General features: G+C 41.1%; 1 protein-coding gene across 1 annotated transcript in view; it reads left to right on the forward strand.

Annotated features, from left to right (window-relative positions):
* The window catches only part of LOC134535044 (aminopeptidase N-like), a 36,738-nt gene extending 21,297 nt beyond the window's left edge, over window positions 1–15,441 (forward strand). Inside the window, exons 9-16 of the mRNA XM_063373880.1 lie at window positions 2,232–2,415; window positions 7,537–7,735; window positions 9,063–9,340; window positions 10,322–10,518; window positions 12,913–13,080; window positions 13,822–13,965; window positions 14,290–14,368; window positions 15,139–15,441. Coding sequence (XP_063229950.1) covers window positions 2,232–2,415; window positions 7,537–7,735; window positions 9,063–9,340; window positions 10,322–10,518; window positions 12,913–13,080; window positions 13,822–13,965; window positions 14,290–14,368; window positions 15,139–15,366 — 1,477 coding nt within the window. The 3' untranslated portion in view covers window positions 15,367–15,441. The remainder of the gene's footprint in view (window positions 1–2,231; window positions 2,416–7,536; window positions 7,736–9,062; window positions 9,341–10,321; window positions 10,519–12,912; window positions 13,081–13,821; window positions 13,966–14,289; window positions 14,369–15,138) is intronic.
* The last annotated feature ends 2,100 nt before the right edge of the window (window positions 15,442–17,541 follow it).

Genomic DNA, 17,541 nt, shown 5'->3' on the forward strand with positions numbered 1-17,541 from the left:
ATTTTACCGGTATTTTAAATGTTGACTAAATTGTGCAGTTATTGAATATAATAGTTTATATATTTAATAAACAATCCATGTATACTAGGAATAGGCTAATATGCATAATAACAGCCAATTAAATCCAAAACAGTTACACAAAACAGACACGTTGCTATAGATGTTTGCAACTACAAATTTTCTTTTTTTTTTTTGGCTGCCAATGCCACATGCTTAGCTGACTTTAGGTGTTTGTCAATGAAATCTTTTCTATCCCATGAAACTTTACATGTTGCAAAATTTGCACATCACTGTGCTATTGTCAGTACAATAAAACCCATGTTTCTGACTGATATGCTCGTATTTAATGGAGTGGAGGAACACGGGGTTGCCACTTGAACAAACCCCAGCGCACAAATGAGAAGAAACTTAGTGTGAACTATACCCCAGATCAATTTTGAGCATCAAAACCATACACGAACACGGCTTATGTAAAAATAAGGTAATTATGCTGAAACACAAGACTTGGGTTAAAGGATACTTTAACCTTGTGTGGATCAAGTAGAAAACATTTGGCTATAAACAAAAGAAATAAGAACAATGCTATCCTGAAATGCTGTGTCATGTTTTTGGAGTAGATAATCACAACAACAGACCAACAGGATGCGCTCCCGCCCTTGCTCAAGCAATTATCTTTTCCGGTCCCTTCGCATCGTAAAAAAAAAAAAAAAGAGAAATAAAAACACGCTGACAGTTTCTCACGCAGAAGGTTGAAATAAGGGAGGGAATGTGTTGAAATGTTAGTTGGAAGGAGGGGGGGGGGGAAATTGTTTTTACATGGTTTGTGGCTCAGGGAGGGATGAGCCTTGAAGAATTAGCAGGGGATGGGAGAGGCAAGCGTCGCGTCACGTCACGTATGACGTCAAGCCGCCGTGCGGGTAAGATAACATGACAGCTGAGACGGCTTTTCGTGCGATAGTGGAGGCGCCGAGCTCGTCTAGACACTGCCGCGTGGCCAGTCTAGAGGGGTGGTATCTATTTTTAGAAGTCTTTTGTATGCCTGGCTGCTTACAGTACAGCTCTCGCCAAGATAAACGTGAACACATAGAGCCCAACAAAGTGTAACAGACTTGTTTTTCAGCCGATTTTACTCAAATTTTCGACTTTCTCTGCTCAAATTTTTCATGTTTTCTCAAAAAACGGTCATATAAACGGAATGGACGCATCAGAGGGGGCTCGCATCGGCGGGATTCTACTGTAATGGTACTTTTCGGGGATATATTCGCAGTGTAATATAGAAATGTTGTGGTTTTCGCGAATGTACTTACTTTTCGCGTTTTCATGCGAAATTCGCGCGAATTTTCGCAAAATTCCAGGCCCTAGTTATGGTCTATAAATATTTCTTAACCGTGTGATCTATGCTTTAACAAAAACATGATTTCAATATTTAACAATGAAAAAATGTTGACACAATTACTACCCCTCCCACTTAAAGCAGTTAAGATAAATTATTATGCCATTAGACAAACAAATTAACGTCAAAGGGTTATTCATTTACTACTCTTTATCCAAATTGGTAAATATTTCCATAATACGCATTTGAGCTATTTTTAAGCTTTAGTAATAGTAATACAATTTAGAGATAATCAATTAATTTGACCCACATAAGTGGTACATGTTTTTTCAATTGTTGTTCCAAGCAAGAAGAGACAGCAGCATCTTTCACATCTTTAAAATTTCTTGTTTCTCACCTCTCTTGATGCAAGCGTATTTGTGTTAATGAGGTGGGATGACAAGTGTGATGCTTGCTGGTGATTATAGTGCGTTATCGCCTCTTTAAGTGCATGGCTGAAGACTAGTGTGTAAGTCTTTTAGTCAGGCATAGACCAACTCTGGCGTTTGAATTGTGACCATCACATAGAAATGAAGGTACTAAATGTAATTCAAGTCCCTCGAATGTTTTCAGGATTTTGTACCGGATATTTCATGACCGAAATTATTCTGAAAACACATGTTTTAGCCACTTTCACTCTTATGAATAAAAATTTTATTAAAAAAAAAAAAAATTCACAAAAAGAACTTCTGATACGCCCTCAGCTTATTCCTTAAATGCTTATTGTCCCATTCGGATATCTTGGAAGTTGAAAAATCGTCTGAAGCTATGCATGCCATGTAGGCGGGGGGCTCGAAGGTAGTCCTTGTGATGTTCTCGTGTGGAAAGTTGCGTCAGGGTGATGCATGCCTTGTCGCAGGCGTTTCGACACGGCCGCGCCGAGCCATCTGTACGCTGCCCTGCAGACGCACGCGGCGGCGGACGGCCGGCTGCCCGGGAACTCCACCGTCGAGGGTATGTTCGGCCGGTGGGCGTCGCAGGCTGGCTACCCGGTCCTCAGGGTCGACCGTCACTACGACAATGGCAGCGCCACCGTCTCGCAGGTGGGGTGAGGCCTCGAGCCTGAAGGTTCCGTACAGGCTCCGCTAGAAGCTCACAGCCGAGCCTCCGTGGCAGCAAGTATGGGTGTTTCTATGGAAGAAACTATATCACACGTAGAATTTTGACTGGTTTTGGCCTAGCTTGTTTATTGCATAAACGTGGATGTTTTTTCATAATTGTTGTATGTATAATGCTGTAAGTAAACCATGTGTTCACTCCATTTCAAAACAATAATAAAAAAACCTTCAATCCTTCCAAAAAAAAAAATTGCCATTTTTAAAACTAGGGGCACACCACCATTTCATTCTGATTGAATAAAATCTTCTATCTTTTGCGAAACCTTTCACAGAAATTTGAAAAAAGACTGATTACAAAATCTTCCATGAAAACAGCCAGTGCTCTGCTAATTCTTCCATAGAACCATCCATACTTGCTGCCATGTAAAACCTTCCGAGGAAAATTCCATCGTGTGATAGGGGCTTTAGTGATTAACATCAGTTGTACAATTTGTAACATTTACTCGTAGTTAATCGTTGGGGACTGAAAAATTCTGTTTCGATGACCTCCACGATTCTCGATGTACTCGGGCAAATTAGACCCGCTGATTGGCTAATAACATGAGACACCTGTTAACTGGGATGCTTGTGGTTCAATATGGCTTTTGTTGGGATTTTTTAATTGGCTCGGAGACCTTCAAGTAAACCATAGTCTAATCAATGAAGCATTATGAAGATACACAAATTTTGGATTCTAGCCCAACGTGAAATCAATCTGCAAATTCTTCTGGTCTCTATCTATAGTATTCATTTATACAGTGAGTGGCTATATTCCCCTTCCTCCCCCAAGCTATGAAAAATTTTCAAAATATAAAAAATATAGTATGTTACTGTGTGAGAAGACATGTCACTTACGGCTACTACTGTAGGCCCATATGTCACATAATAGTAATGTGAGTTTTTTGAATACATATGTTCAAATTTAAATCAAAGAATTAAATTTTTAACTTGTGTTTATATTAATATTTTATACTAGGTGTTGGATTTGTGAATAGTGCTTACCCTAGATTTATGTTAACTAATCCAAGTGTTGGACGCTTCAAATTCGAATATGGCGCCATTTTGCTGCCATTAACTCAAGCGATCCTGGTGGCCATCAGGAAAGACTCAGTGGTTCATCTCGTACCGGCGTCATCGGACGTCCGGCTATCGTTTTTGACTTTTACGTTATCTGGTAACAGTTTCAGTACGAAACATCCGGCCCGGAGGACCAAATGATTCGTACTGAAACTGTTACCAGATAACGTAAAAGTCAAAAACGATAGCCGGACGTCCGATGACGCCGGGTACCAGATGAACCACTGAGTCTTTCCTGGTGGCCACCAGGATTGCTTGAGTTAATGGCAGCAAAATGGCGCCATATTCGAATTTGAAGCATCCAACACTTGGATTAGTTAACATAAATCTAGGGTAAGCACTATTTACAAATCCAACTTACCTTTCAAGGAGCCTTCACCTCATTTTGAGGAATCACGTGTTCAAGCACTCAAGCGTTTTCACTACCTTGAACGCAAGATGAACAAAAACCCTCATTTTAAGGCATCCTATGTAGAATTTATGTCAGATTACGTTGACCAGGGTCATATGTCAATGGTTCAAGAACCCCAGTTGACTACACCGTCGTTTTATATTCCTCATCACGGAGTTTTGAAACCAGACAGTAGTACAACAAAGTTACGTGTGGTCTTTGATGCATCGGCCAAGGACAGCAAAGGAACTTCTCTGAATGATCAATTACTTACGGGACCCAAACTGCAGAGAGACATAGCTGACGTTATTCTCTCATTTCGAGATCATGCAGTTGCATTTACTGCTGACATACGACAGCTGTACCGTCAGATTCTAGTTCAAGAGGAATTCCGCGATTGTCAACGAATTCTGTGGCGACCGTCTGATGATGATCCAGTTTGTGAGTACAGGCTCAACACTGTGACCTATGGCGTGTCATCTGCACCCTACCTTGCTATCCGTACACTCCATCAACTGGCTGCAGATGAGAAAGATAGATTCCCTCGGGCATCATCAGTCCTCCTAAAGGACACGTATGTTGATGATGTAACTGGAGCACCCAATGCACGTGAGGCTATCTCATTGCAAAGAGAGTTAATTGACCTCCTCAAGGCTGGCGGTTTTCAGTTGCGAAAATTTGCCAGTAATGATTTATCTTTGCTCTCTTAGCTTTCCGAAGACTTGGTGCAGGGCAGCAAGGCTCTCCCCTTGGACAGCACTTGTTGACTTCCCACCGTCAAAATATTGGGTCTGCAGTGGCAATCTGAAGTGGATGCTTTCGCTTACAATGTTCAACCTACTTCCTCGACAGCTACGAAGCGGAGCATACTGTCCGACTTGGCGCGAATATTTGACCCTCTAGGTTGGCTGTCACCTGTGGTCCTGCTTGCAAAATGCCTCATTCAGCACTTGTGGATTCGATGCATAGATTGGGATGACCCTCCTCCTGCCGACATCCTTGCAACGTGGCAGCGGTTCCAGCGAGAGCTTCCTATTCTGGCTAGCATCACTATTTCAAGATTTGTCCCAGTGACCCAAAGAGAACTCTTACTAGAGATCCATGGATTCTCTGATAGTTCGGAGCAAGGTTATGCGGCAGTTGTTTATCTCAGAGCCACTTCACCTGATGGCTCAGTATCTGTATACCTTCTGGTTGGAAGGTCAAAGGTAGCCCCAATTAAAAGAGTGTCATTGCCTCGCCTGGAACTCTGTGGTGCTTTGCTGCTTGCTCGCACAATGCATAGAATCTTGCAAAATTATGGACCTCATGTGAACCTAGACCAAATATTTGCCTGGACAGACTCTACAGTTGTCCTCCACTGGATCCGTGGATCACCCCATAAATGGAAAACTTTTGTTGCAAATCATGTCGGCCAAATCCATGACCTTGTCCCAGCAAAGCACTGGAATCATGTGTTGTCAGACAGCAACCCGGCTGATTGTGCCTCTAGGGACTTGTTTCCAAGTGAGATAGCTGACCACTCGCTTTGGTGGACCGGTCCATCATAGCTGTATAAGCCACCAGAGGAATGGCCACAACTCACCGGCTTGATGGACAGCATGGATGAAACAGTGATGGAACAACGGATCTTTACCTTGCATAGTGTCAACCCTCTGGCAGACACTACGTTGCTGGAAAGGTTCTCATCTTTAAGCAAGGTCAAACGCATTACTGCCTATTGTCTTCGCTTTGTGCAACGTTTGCGCTTCAAGAAACTTCCCCCCCGTAGTCCACCAGATGCTAATGAGCTTAAAGATGCCATGATGGTATGGGTTCGTTTAGCCCAGGCTTCAGCATTCGCATCTGATATCAAAGCTCTGCAAGCTAACCAACCATATCGGGGTCCACTCTTCAAGATGTCTCCCTTCTTGGATCCTGCTGGCACCCTCAGGGTGGGCGGACGTTTGGAACTATCAGACTTGGCTTACAAACAACGACATCCAATTCTACTGCCCAAGCACCACAGATTGACAGACCTTGTAATTGACCACCTTCACATCCATCTGATGCACTGTGGTCTCACCATACTACAGTCTGCTGTGCAACGTGACTTCTGGATTGCAGGTGCTCGGGGCCTCATTCCTCAACGGCTGAAGAAGTGTACTTTATGCTTTCGAGTTCGTCCTGTACCTCGAAACCCACCCATGGGTAATCTTCCAGTCGATCGTGTCACACAGGCCAAGCCATTTCTCAAGACAGGAGTCGACTATGCTGGACCCTTTAAAATCACCATGTCCCGACTGCGGAAGGCCCGCATCCAGGATGCCTACTTGTGCCTGTTTGTATGCTTCGCCACCAAGGCAATCCACTTGGAGCTGGCCTCTGATCTGACGACAGATGCTTTCATAGCTGCCTTTCGCCGTTTCTTGTCTCGTCGGGGGCGATGCTCTGACCTTCACAGTGATTGCGGGACTAACTTTGTCGGTGCCAGTCGCTTGTTGACTGGACTAAGAGCCTTCATGTCAAGCAAGGATACACATGACTTCTTTGCTCAGTCGCTGGTTGAATGCCAAGTTACCTGGCATTTCAATCCCCCATGAGCACCACATTTCGGAGGCCTGTGGGAGGCAGGAGTAAAGTCTGTGAAGTCTCTCCTCATAAAGAGTGTAGGTGCTCAGGTACTCACTTATGAGGAATTATACACTCTCATGACACAAGTGGAGGCCATTCTCAACTCACGGCCTCTGTGTGCTCTCTCAAATAATCCAAACGACATGGCTGCTCTGACACCCAGTCATATTCTAGTCTTGGGGCCTCCTGCACTAGTGCCCGAACAAGATTTGTCCCACCTCAAGCTAAATCGTTTGTCTCGATGGAAACTCATCCAGCAGGCGCATCAGTCATTCTGGAAGCGCTGGCACCAGGATTATCTACAACAGCTGCAGCAACGACCCAAGAGCCTAACTGACCAAGACATCATCAGTGTTGGCACCTTGGTTCTCATCAAAGATCCAAATCTACCACCACTGTCCTGGAAGCTAGGCCGTATTGTGAAGACTTTTCCTGGCTCAGATGGTGTAGTGAGAGTGGCTGAGGTGAAGACCCAACAAGGCACCTTTCTGCGGCCTGTGGTGAAGCTGTGCCCGTTGCCCGCCCAATAAATGTTTAAAATATGCATTTTGGTGGGCGGATGTTGGATTTGTAAATAGTGCTTACCCTAGATTTATGTTAACTAATCCAAGTGTTGGACGCTTCAAATTCGAATATGGCGCCATTTTGCTGCCATTAACTCAAGCGATCCTGGTGGCCACCAGGTAAGACTCAGTGGTTCATCTAGTACCGGCGTCATCGGACGTCCGGCTATCGTTTTTGACTTTTACGTTATCTGGTAACAGTTTCAGTACGAAACACTATGTATTAAAATGTTTTAATTTGATTGAATTTATACTTTACTTAACGTATTTATAATATCACTCCTGTCCTTTTATTATTTTATTTATATTAATTATTTGCTTGCAAAATTAAAGTAAGGTTTTTATTATGCTAATTAAGTATAACTTCTAATTTTTGTACTTAATTACACTCTCCTATTTTTTTTATAAATTTTGTGTTTACAGATGAGGTTCTTCCTGACCAATGGCACGGTCGCCAGAGAGAGGTGGTCAGTTCCTCTCTCGTGGACCAGCCAGTCAAATGCTCCCGCGGGATTTGCGAACACGACGCCCTCCGCCTGGATCTTGGACAGCCAGTCCAGCATCCAGCTGCAACAAGTGGCGGCCAGCGACGACTGGGTGATATTCAACAACCAGGAGTCAGGTGCGGGATCAAACTGCGTAATGACTAATAACAACAAAACTGACTGTTGTCAAGTACTCAAGTCCTACCTTTTCAAAATTCAATTATTGCACTCTTCGCTATTGCATGATAACTTTTCTGCTTCATACTGCTAATCTATTGAGGGAAATACTAGTGATATTCATGCTTGAAGAATATAAGTTTTTGACTTTAAAAGTTGCGTACCCAGAATCAAAACCGTAAAGTCCAAAGAAGAACAGTGTTACTAAGCAACCGGCCTGAATCCCTCCTGGAACGACGAATGATGTCGCTCGTGTCCTTTGCACGCTTATTACGTCAGTGAGTCTGAAAGCTTATGTCCATTTCCTTCGCTACGCAATGCAATCTGGAGGTCAGTGTGTTTCTGTGGGTGTTAGGTCCAAGAGCGCACGCAAAATTTCATTTAAGTGGAGGGAGTTGGGGGCGATGGAACTTTTCGCCTGTGTTGGATTTCACATTCTTTCCTATTTTTTTTTTGTGAATGATAGATTTTCTGTGGATTGAAGGGGATACATCCCCACTCTCACCCCCCCTTACATATGTCCCTGGTTAGGGCATCTAAAAATAGCACCAAAGGTTCAGTTCCAGCAGTCGAGTCGAGATCTTGATTCCAAAACTAATTTATATTGTTACGCTGGCCGCCAGCTGCCATGGAGTCTTCTCACCCCCCAGCGAGGGAGGTGTGTGTGTCGCCTGGCCATTAGCGGCGTGTCAGTCACAGCCTCCCTCCACGCACCCACTGCATCAGTCATGGAGCCCGGCCAGTAGGGCCTTGGACGCCGTGAGGTCCGGAGAATTCTGGGGCCGTCGTCGGGGTTGGATGAGGTGTGCGCCTTCAGGTCAGGGACACTCACGACACCAAACATGGCATCTGGGTGTTTCCACGCCTGGATTCAGCGGGCAGGACTGTGTGTAGTTGTGTAGCTGGTAATGCAGTCCTCGCCCACAGGCTACTACGACGAGGAGAACTGGCGGGTCAACCCTTATCTTGTTAAGGGAAGTATTATTCCTTCACCCACGGCAGGACTGGGTGTAGCTGGTAACTCAGTCCTCGCCCACAGGCTACTACCGGGTGAACTACGACGAGGAGAACTGGCGGGTCAACCCTTATCTTGTTGAGGGCAGTATTATTCCTTCACCCACGGCAGGACTGGGTGTAGCTGGCAATGCAGTCCTCGCCCACAGGCTACTACCGGATGAACTACGACGAGGAGAACTGGTGGGTCAACCATTATCTGGTTGAGGGCAGTATTATTCCTGCACCCACGGCAGGACTGGGTGTAGCTGGCAATGCAGTGCTCGCCCACAGGCTACTACCGGGTGAACTACGACGAGGAGAACTGGCGCAGGATCGCCGCGCACCTCGGAGGGGATGGTCACCAGAGCATCCACGTGCTGAACCGAGCCCAGCTGCTGGACGACAGCCTGAACCTGGCGAGGGCCGGCCTCCTCGACTACAAGCTCGCCCTGGACGTGACCCGGTACCTGTCCAGGGAGACGGACTACCTGCCCTGGACCTCGGCCCTCAACAACTTGGCCTTCATTGACAGGAGGCTCGTGGGTAGCGAGGCCCATGGGTCCTTCAAGGTTGGTAGCCTTGCATGTCATCAAACCACCAAGATATTAGGCTAAGGAGGTGTGTCAAGTATATACACTTAAGACCAAGGGAAAGGTTTAAGATTGATGAAGTAGTGGCAGAAAATCAAGAGATATTACATTACCTTCTTTGTTTTCTAAATCATTATATGTTCCGACAAAGCTCGGCTCTATAGGGGGTCATTAGGGACGATAGCACCTCTCAAGCCCAAAGTTTACTATAATTTAATTTTGAGTGATCTAATTTTGTTTACCTACATTTGCTAAACATTTTTCCATTAAAAGTTATATGATGCTACCTTTTTTGGCATGCTCTGTTGCCAGGTGCGGGCCATAGAGCGCAAAGGTCGGACACAACTTTGGAATGTAATGAAAATTAGTTTAATGTATCGGAAAATTGAATTTCGTAAGGTAAAATCAGGAAATAATTGTTGATAAACAACATTGGGTTTTCAGCATTGCACATACTTTAATGGTATGCCTTTTTTTTAATAGTGACTGATAGTTTCTCCTGTGAGATAATTGTTGGTGTTTATAATTTAATTATTTTTTATGGTGTCAATGACTACAACTGTAATTATACTGTCAGTAAACACAATTTTACAGTCTTAAAAAAATAATTATATGAAAACTTACGTTCGTATACAGAATAAGCTTTTAATTTTAACGACCCGTGTTGTGTCAGTCTGGCGAAAACCCGGTGGCAAGAATTGCCCCTACTTTCCTGAACTGTGTTACACTCCATTCCCCTATCATTCTCACAACCATTGTATTCCTTCCCCTTCGCTCCTTGAAGACCGGCCTAGAATTCTCCCACCTACTTCTAGGCATCCCCATGGCAACTCACTTTCCTCCAATGCGCTATTATGAATCAGTAGGTTCAAAAACTGTTACTGTAATTATTTTTTTCAGTTGAGCACCCAGCTGTAGATATAGCGCCGAGCTGCCACTCTGTATCTTCACTGCCCGCAGTCGTACGTGCTGGGGCTGCTGCGGCCTCTGTACGACTCGGTGGGATTCGAGGAGGGTGCGGGCGACCCCCACGTGACCGTGCTGACCCGGGGCCACGCGCTGACCTGGACCTGCAGGCTGGGGCTGGACGACTGCGTGCGGCGGGCCAGGGACTCCTTCGGCGCCTGGGCCAACTCCACCAGGCCCGCGGAGACCACGTGAGACGCCAGCTTAGGCCCCATTCCACAGAGACGGATCTGCTGCTTCCACAGTGCATGGAAACCTAACAAATGGCAGCCAATGAGATGGCATTTCAAGGTCACGGAATAATGATTTAATAAAAAAAAATGGGGGGGTGGGTATTATCGCCACACTACCGTAATTTTTTTTTTGCGCGTGAAAACGTCTCTCGTGGACCATCAGGTATGATTTAAGGAAAATAAATAACTCACCTGTTATGAATGTATTTATTTATAACTTTTCCGGTTAATCTTAAAAATTATATTTTACTTTTATAAGTGTAAATAAATATTTAATAAATTTTCATCTTAGCCTCTGTTGTGGCCGACACAATATGTATCTCTACAACAGCGCCCAACGCTCACCCGTTCGATTCAGCACCAACTGGCCTGAGCGCTTGAGCCCTGCCCCGCTGCCTTTGGTGCAGAATTATTTGAAACAAACAATTTGAGAAAGCACAACTTTTCACTCTTCAACTTACAATTTTACTGCCTAGCAAACCTTTCGGAGCACCTCAATATCCACACGACGAGACACAAATTACTTGTGTAACCTTTTCCGTTGCGAAGTTATTACTAATACTTTGGTCGCTTATAGTTAATTTTGAGGATCTTTTTCAACCCCTCTTCCCTGCTCAGTGGCGTAAGTGCACGAACAGGCAATGTACAGTGGTCCATTTTCAGAATGTATACAACGCTGGGTGACAACCCTTCCGGTCACGAAATATATTACAATTTTTTGGCGACAACAAAAGCGTTTCATTGCAAACTCTGGCAGGACCTTAGTATGGAAGCCTTTTTAAAAAAGTTTTCATGTTAATTATGCATAGAGAACATACCACAGGCAGAATTTGCATATGGAACAAAAATTAACCACAAAGCAGTAATGGTACACTAGATATTCATGTATTTAAAATAATTTTTAAAGTTTTTAGAACATAAACATGGCCAAATACTCGGCTTCTATTGGTTGCATGGAGTAACGTAAAGGGAAGAGCTCAGCATTGACAAGCTAATTCGTACGGGTCCGTCTCTGTACTATTGTAGAAATTCTCTTCCATGAGATCAGTCTCATTGTAGAACGGGCCTTAGGGATGTGTAACATATGAGCTCTCTGTACTGCGTTTGATAGGAGTCATTTCGTGAATGTGTAACCACGAACTGAAGTTCACAAAGCCAAATGGAAACTTTATAACTATAACCAGATTTTTCGCCTATATTGGAGCTGTTTTATTATATAGTTGAATATTTTGCTCTGCAAAAATGAAAGATTGTGTAGTTGACGTAGCTGATCCCACAGTGAATTCTAGCGGCGGGTGCAGAACTAGGTGAGATTCGCGTCCAGAAATTTAGTTGGAAACAATTTGCGTTTATTTATCATGCTCAGGATTGTTTTAAAGAATACCATAATAAATTTTGTGTCAGAGTGTCTTCATTTTGCAAATACACTTATAATAAAATGTATGAATTTACTCAATACAGATGTTGGATGTTACACATCTTTGAAGGGTTCTGAAAAACTTTACCAAGGTCGTATGCTCCTGTATACATTAATCCTGTCGAAAGATCCTGAGAATACCAAAAATATCACAATACAAATAAATTATACTAGGTATTGTGGATTTTTATTTTGTATTCAACTTACAATCATAATATATAAATACAACTGCATAAAACTGGAAAAAAATGTACATTGAAAATTGTCAAAACAAAAATACCCTTTTCGTTTATGGTAAATGCACTAACGCGATAGGATCAGGCGCTGCGTAACATGTCTCCTGTTTTATCGTTCTACTACAATATGTATTTGGTTGGGCTCTCCACAAAGTTCACAGTGTGTTGTGGCGAAATAATGTATGGCCCATGGTATGTAAAACTTGTCATTTGGTTTCAGGGTAATGTCGTGTTATACGATACATATTAAGTAACTAGCACTCTCTTTAAAAAAGTAGTCAGTTTAACATTGATAATTGCTACTTCAATAACTTTTTACATGAATTTACTAATAGATGTTGGAAACTATATTCCAGAGGATTAACTTTCTCTTGTTCATTTACTGTACTGACTGACTACTTGTGCAGGGGTAATTTGTAATATTTGAACAATATCACACATAACTGATTAATTATTATTTTTTTAGTTAACTTGAAAGCATGAAGCCATTTCATTTAATTATTTAAGCTGAATTTGAAAACTAGTTTCATCAAGTGACACTGATGTCAAGTGTATGTGTTCAACAAAATGTTTAGTTTTTTGAACTGGGAATAGCATATAGATATACTGCTAGCTAATTGTCATTGTTTTGGAGAATATATAGTTAAACTAATCTTTTATGGACACAGTGTATAATGGAATTATTTTGTTTTATTTTAGAATCTCTGCCAATCTGAAGAGTGTGGTTTACTGCACAGCAGTGGCAAACGGCGGAGAGAAAGAGTGGAATTTCTTGTGGGAGAGATACACCAATGCCGAACTTGCTGCAGAAAAGGCTCTCATCTTAACAGCTCTTGGTTGCTCCAAAACCACATCCACTTTGAACTCGTAAGTGAAGTGCCGCAGACAAAGAATTTGGAGGATATGTAAAAAAAAAATTGTATATACTGTGCTTTTTAATATGGAACCATAGTTTGATGAAATTTTTCAATTTAGGATAATCTTAAGATTTAAATGAAAGTTATATTCATAAAGAGAATTGCGGATTCTGCCACTGCAGAATACAAGTAATATTAGGTTCAAGATTATATGGTGAATTGCGATAAAACCGAAAAGCATATGAATACACAAAATGCAACAAAAAAAAATCGGCATATTCAATTAAAACTCCTCAGATTAAAAAAAAAAAAAAAATCTTATAACATACTAAATAGAATAGATGGAAAATAATTAGCATGGAGTTAGTCCCAAAATGTATATACTAAATAGATTGGGGAAAAAATGTTGCTAATTTCTACATTACAAACGCACATATACTTGCATTGTTCCCAGTAGTTGGACATGCTTATTAAAAATTATTTTATTGTAAAAGTCAATCATGCATCAGTTGAAATGGCACTATTTTCTTAAGTATCATTGAACAAGTGTCGTATTAGCACCATTTTCAACAATCTTTATGAATAAAGAGTTCACAAAAAACACTATTTGGCCTTAAAATAAAACCATAAAATTTGGTCTCTAGTTATAATGTAGAAAATTTTCTTGATTAAAAAAAAAAAAAAAAGGGATAATTGTTTTTGATACCGCCTCACAAAATGCAACTTGAAACAGTTGTCTTGTTCTTCTCAGGTACTTGCAGAAGTCAATCACAGAGAACTCTGGAATCAGGAAACAAGACGCGGCCAGTGTGTACTCGGCGGTCTACAGCAACATGGAGGGGATTGACGTCGCCCTGGACTTCTTGGTTCAACACTTTGGGAATATATCGAGATAGTGAGTGAAAAGAAACCTTTCAGCTGCAGTGGTCAAAAAAGGTTTCCATGGCTACCGAACTTAACTGACGTAGCACACACGGAAATTTCCATAATAACTAGGCAACATTTAGTAGAATACTACTAACCATCAGTCTTTTAAGTTGTCCATATAATTTGAAATTGAAAAATGTTTCAGAGTGAACAATATACATTAAAATATTTATCAATGCTGAAAGTTTGGGGTACAGCATTTAAATGACAGTAATCACCATGTCTTATCATACTGAAAGTGCCATTTACAGTATACATGGCACAGCAATAAATTACGTATTTGTTGTTTCAGCTACGGAGGCATGAGTGCGGTGTCGAACAGCCTCACGGGGATCGCAAGCAGGCTGACAACCGAACAGCAAGTTATGAAGGTGACCAGCAAACAACCAATTATCAAAAAATTAGTTAGTAGTAGTTTGACCCAAGTTCAGGGTGATGACACTAAAGATCTACACAGAAACAGTGGCATAACTTAAGTTTCTGCAGTAGAAGTAAAAATACAGACAACATTATGAATGGATTTTTTTTCTCCCAGCGATTTGTCTTTACGAAAGAGCAGGGGGCAAAATCCCCACGGCCCCGGGTCGAGCCTCGAAATGTTTTCCTGATAGGGTGAAAATTACAAGTAAAATGTTTAATGAATTTATTGGAAACTTTACATTTAAATGCGGTGATAGTAACCTTTACAGTCTATAATGGTAGGGTTTGAAAAGATGTACATTTGGTGATGGCCCTGGACACCTCAAGAAATAAAAATTCCCACAAAGAGAAATAATATTTCAACTGCTTACTTATCCAGACAACAATAGTCTTTTAAGGCTGGCTTGAGGAAAAGTAAACTATTTCTCCATGTGATTAACCTGAAAAGCTTTTGCTTGGATACTATCCTGCGTAAAGCAACAACTGTTGTACCAATACTACATTTCAAATAATGTTAAAAAAACTGAATCTCGTAAAGGAGGGGGGGAACTAGCTAAGATGTACAACATTTGAAACATGTTTATAATTTTTCAAGAGTAGGTGAAGACCACTGAAAGTTTATCAGTCGGTGAGTAATACTTGGCTACACTTGCCACAGTGGTGTGTCGTGTCATACCTAGCCTGCCTAAACATCTCAACATTTCACTCCTCTGTGTTTTAGCTGGAAGAGTTTGTCACCCAGAATGAGGCACTTCTCGACTCTGCAGCGACTGCAGGGAAAAGTGCCGTGGAGACTGCGAGAGCAAACCTCAAGTGGAAGAATGGCAACTACGAAACAATCCAGGAGTGGCTCCGCAAGAACACACCCGTGCCAACAAGCGCAGCTAACTACCGTTTCACACTGACAACTACCTCTCTGCTATGTGTTCTAGTGTGTGCAATAATGTAAGCAAAAGTAATAGATATTTAATTGTTTGTATAGGGGCGATCCTCTTTAACAGGAATAAATATATATCAATATAAATGCATCTTTATTCAAACCGCAAGCAACAATAGTAGTATTGTGTTGTTACTTCTAACTGTACTCGCCAATTAATGAAAAGAAATAAACAAATTACACTAAGTAGAAATAATATCAAAAACTTGGGATTAGTAGACACTTTACAAAACATAATCTGGAACATTTTACAGGGCGGTGGTAGTATTGAAATACTAAGGTCAGCAATATGAGTTGCCACTCAAAGAAACTTCTAAACAATATATAAGAATTCTAAAAAATAGCTAGTTCTGATTTTACAGAAATACAGTACTGGCTAAATAAATGTGTGTATGTTGCTAATACCAGTAGAACTCAGTCATAATATAATATGTAATCTTAAGATGAACACAACAAATGTTCATTTTTCCAGTCAAGCTGAATAATAAACTGTTCTGCTGCAATGTCAAAAGGTACATCAGCTAGTACAAAAATTCAACAATTTTGATAAATACCTGTAGTATAAAGAAACCTTGGGGGAAAGCACAAAAAATTGCAAACCTGAGCCTACTAATTATTTGTAAGACACATAAAAATTAGTTTCAGCGATTGTTATATCATCAGTCTCATCAAAACACTGCTATGGTCCTATGCTCATTAGACTTGGCAGCAATGTTATAACGAACAGGTTAGCAAAGCGCAGTGAAACTGTTACATTCATACAGTAATGGGCAATTTATATTAAAATTTATATTAAAACCTTAAAAAAAAAAGTTAATTTGGTTAGTTTAGGAGATATGATCACACTGGAAGGAAACATGCATTGGGTTCCAAGAAGAAATGAACATTAACATACAACTGATTTCTTTAACTTTATTTTTTTAATTCTGTTATAAAGTTTTTCTTTTGTTCTGCTGAACAATAATTTTGATCCACTGTACCTTCCATGCCAAAATCACATAAATTTTCTCCTTAATGCATAAAGTAGTTCTCTTGAGAGGAAACTCAAAACGGGCTTGGGGGAGGGGGGGAATATACACTGGGTGCCAATCGAAAATTTATCTGCAGCAGCAAGAAAGAGCGATGCAGAGGATAAAGCATTGTTCAGCAGGCGCAAAAGAAACTCCCTCTCCTCGTCAAGTAAATAAACCAAATGCTCAACGCGCATCTAGACATAACCTGTTGCTGCTTTGCAAAAGTCTGATTACAAAACATACGGACTGAAGAGGCAGCCGGCTAGATGCACGTCTTTACCTAAGTTACGCTAGGCATCAACAATTTCAGTGTATTCCCTAGCATATAATATGTATATTAATAATGAATGATAATAAATATATAAATTATGCTATGATTATGATGGCTACCTATTTGTGAATTTTGTTCCTATCAGCTTTTTTTATATATATTTATATATTTTATATAAGTTTTAACAGACTCGAAAGAAAACAACAGGAAGCAAAGGGACGAGTCAGTACCTTGCGTATGATGAGGATGACCAAGAGCATACAATGTGAACGAACAGAAAAGCACCCTAATGTAGGGCATAATATGTAAATGCAACTCCAAAATAAGTGCTGTGTAACGGCAGATCCTGAACTAAGTGCAGAATTGCACACCCATTTCTATCATTACAACTGAAAACCTCCCAGAACTAGCAGATTTTTAATTCCCTTTTAAGTCCGAGAACAAACTGTTATGAAGTAATGTATTTGAGAGTGTCAAGTATCTTGAATACCAGCTGTAACTTTCTTTCCGAGTAAAATATTGTGAAAAATATAAATTGCCTAGAATTACTACACTGCAAAAATCTATACACTAAATCAGTACTAAACTTGTGCATTATCAACTGTAATTTAAACAATAACTGCATGTATCACAACTTTGCCAACAATACAAGATCACCGTTATCAGTATATTAACAAAGAACTATCTGCAGTAACATTAGACACCACTCATTCACTGTTAGATAAAAAATATTGAGTAATTCTGTCTTAGGTTAAATCTCACAGGTGCCAGAATACCAGAATGGCACAGATATAAACATCTTTCAATACACTGCAGTATGCAATAACTTAGTAAGCTTTTAAAACACTTGGTCACCCACATCATAAAATTAATAGTAATGCTAATATGTGTATATATAAAATT

Source organism: Bacillus rossius, chromosome 8 (assembly GCF_032445375.1).
Source record: "Bacillus rossius redtenbacheri isolate Brsri chromosome 8, Brsri_v3, whole genome shotgun sequence".
NCBI classification, from domain to species: Eukaryota; Metazoa; Arthropoda; class Insecta; order Phasmatodea; family Bacillidae; genus Bacillus; species Bacillus rossius.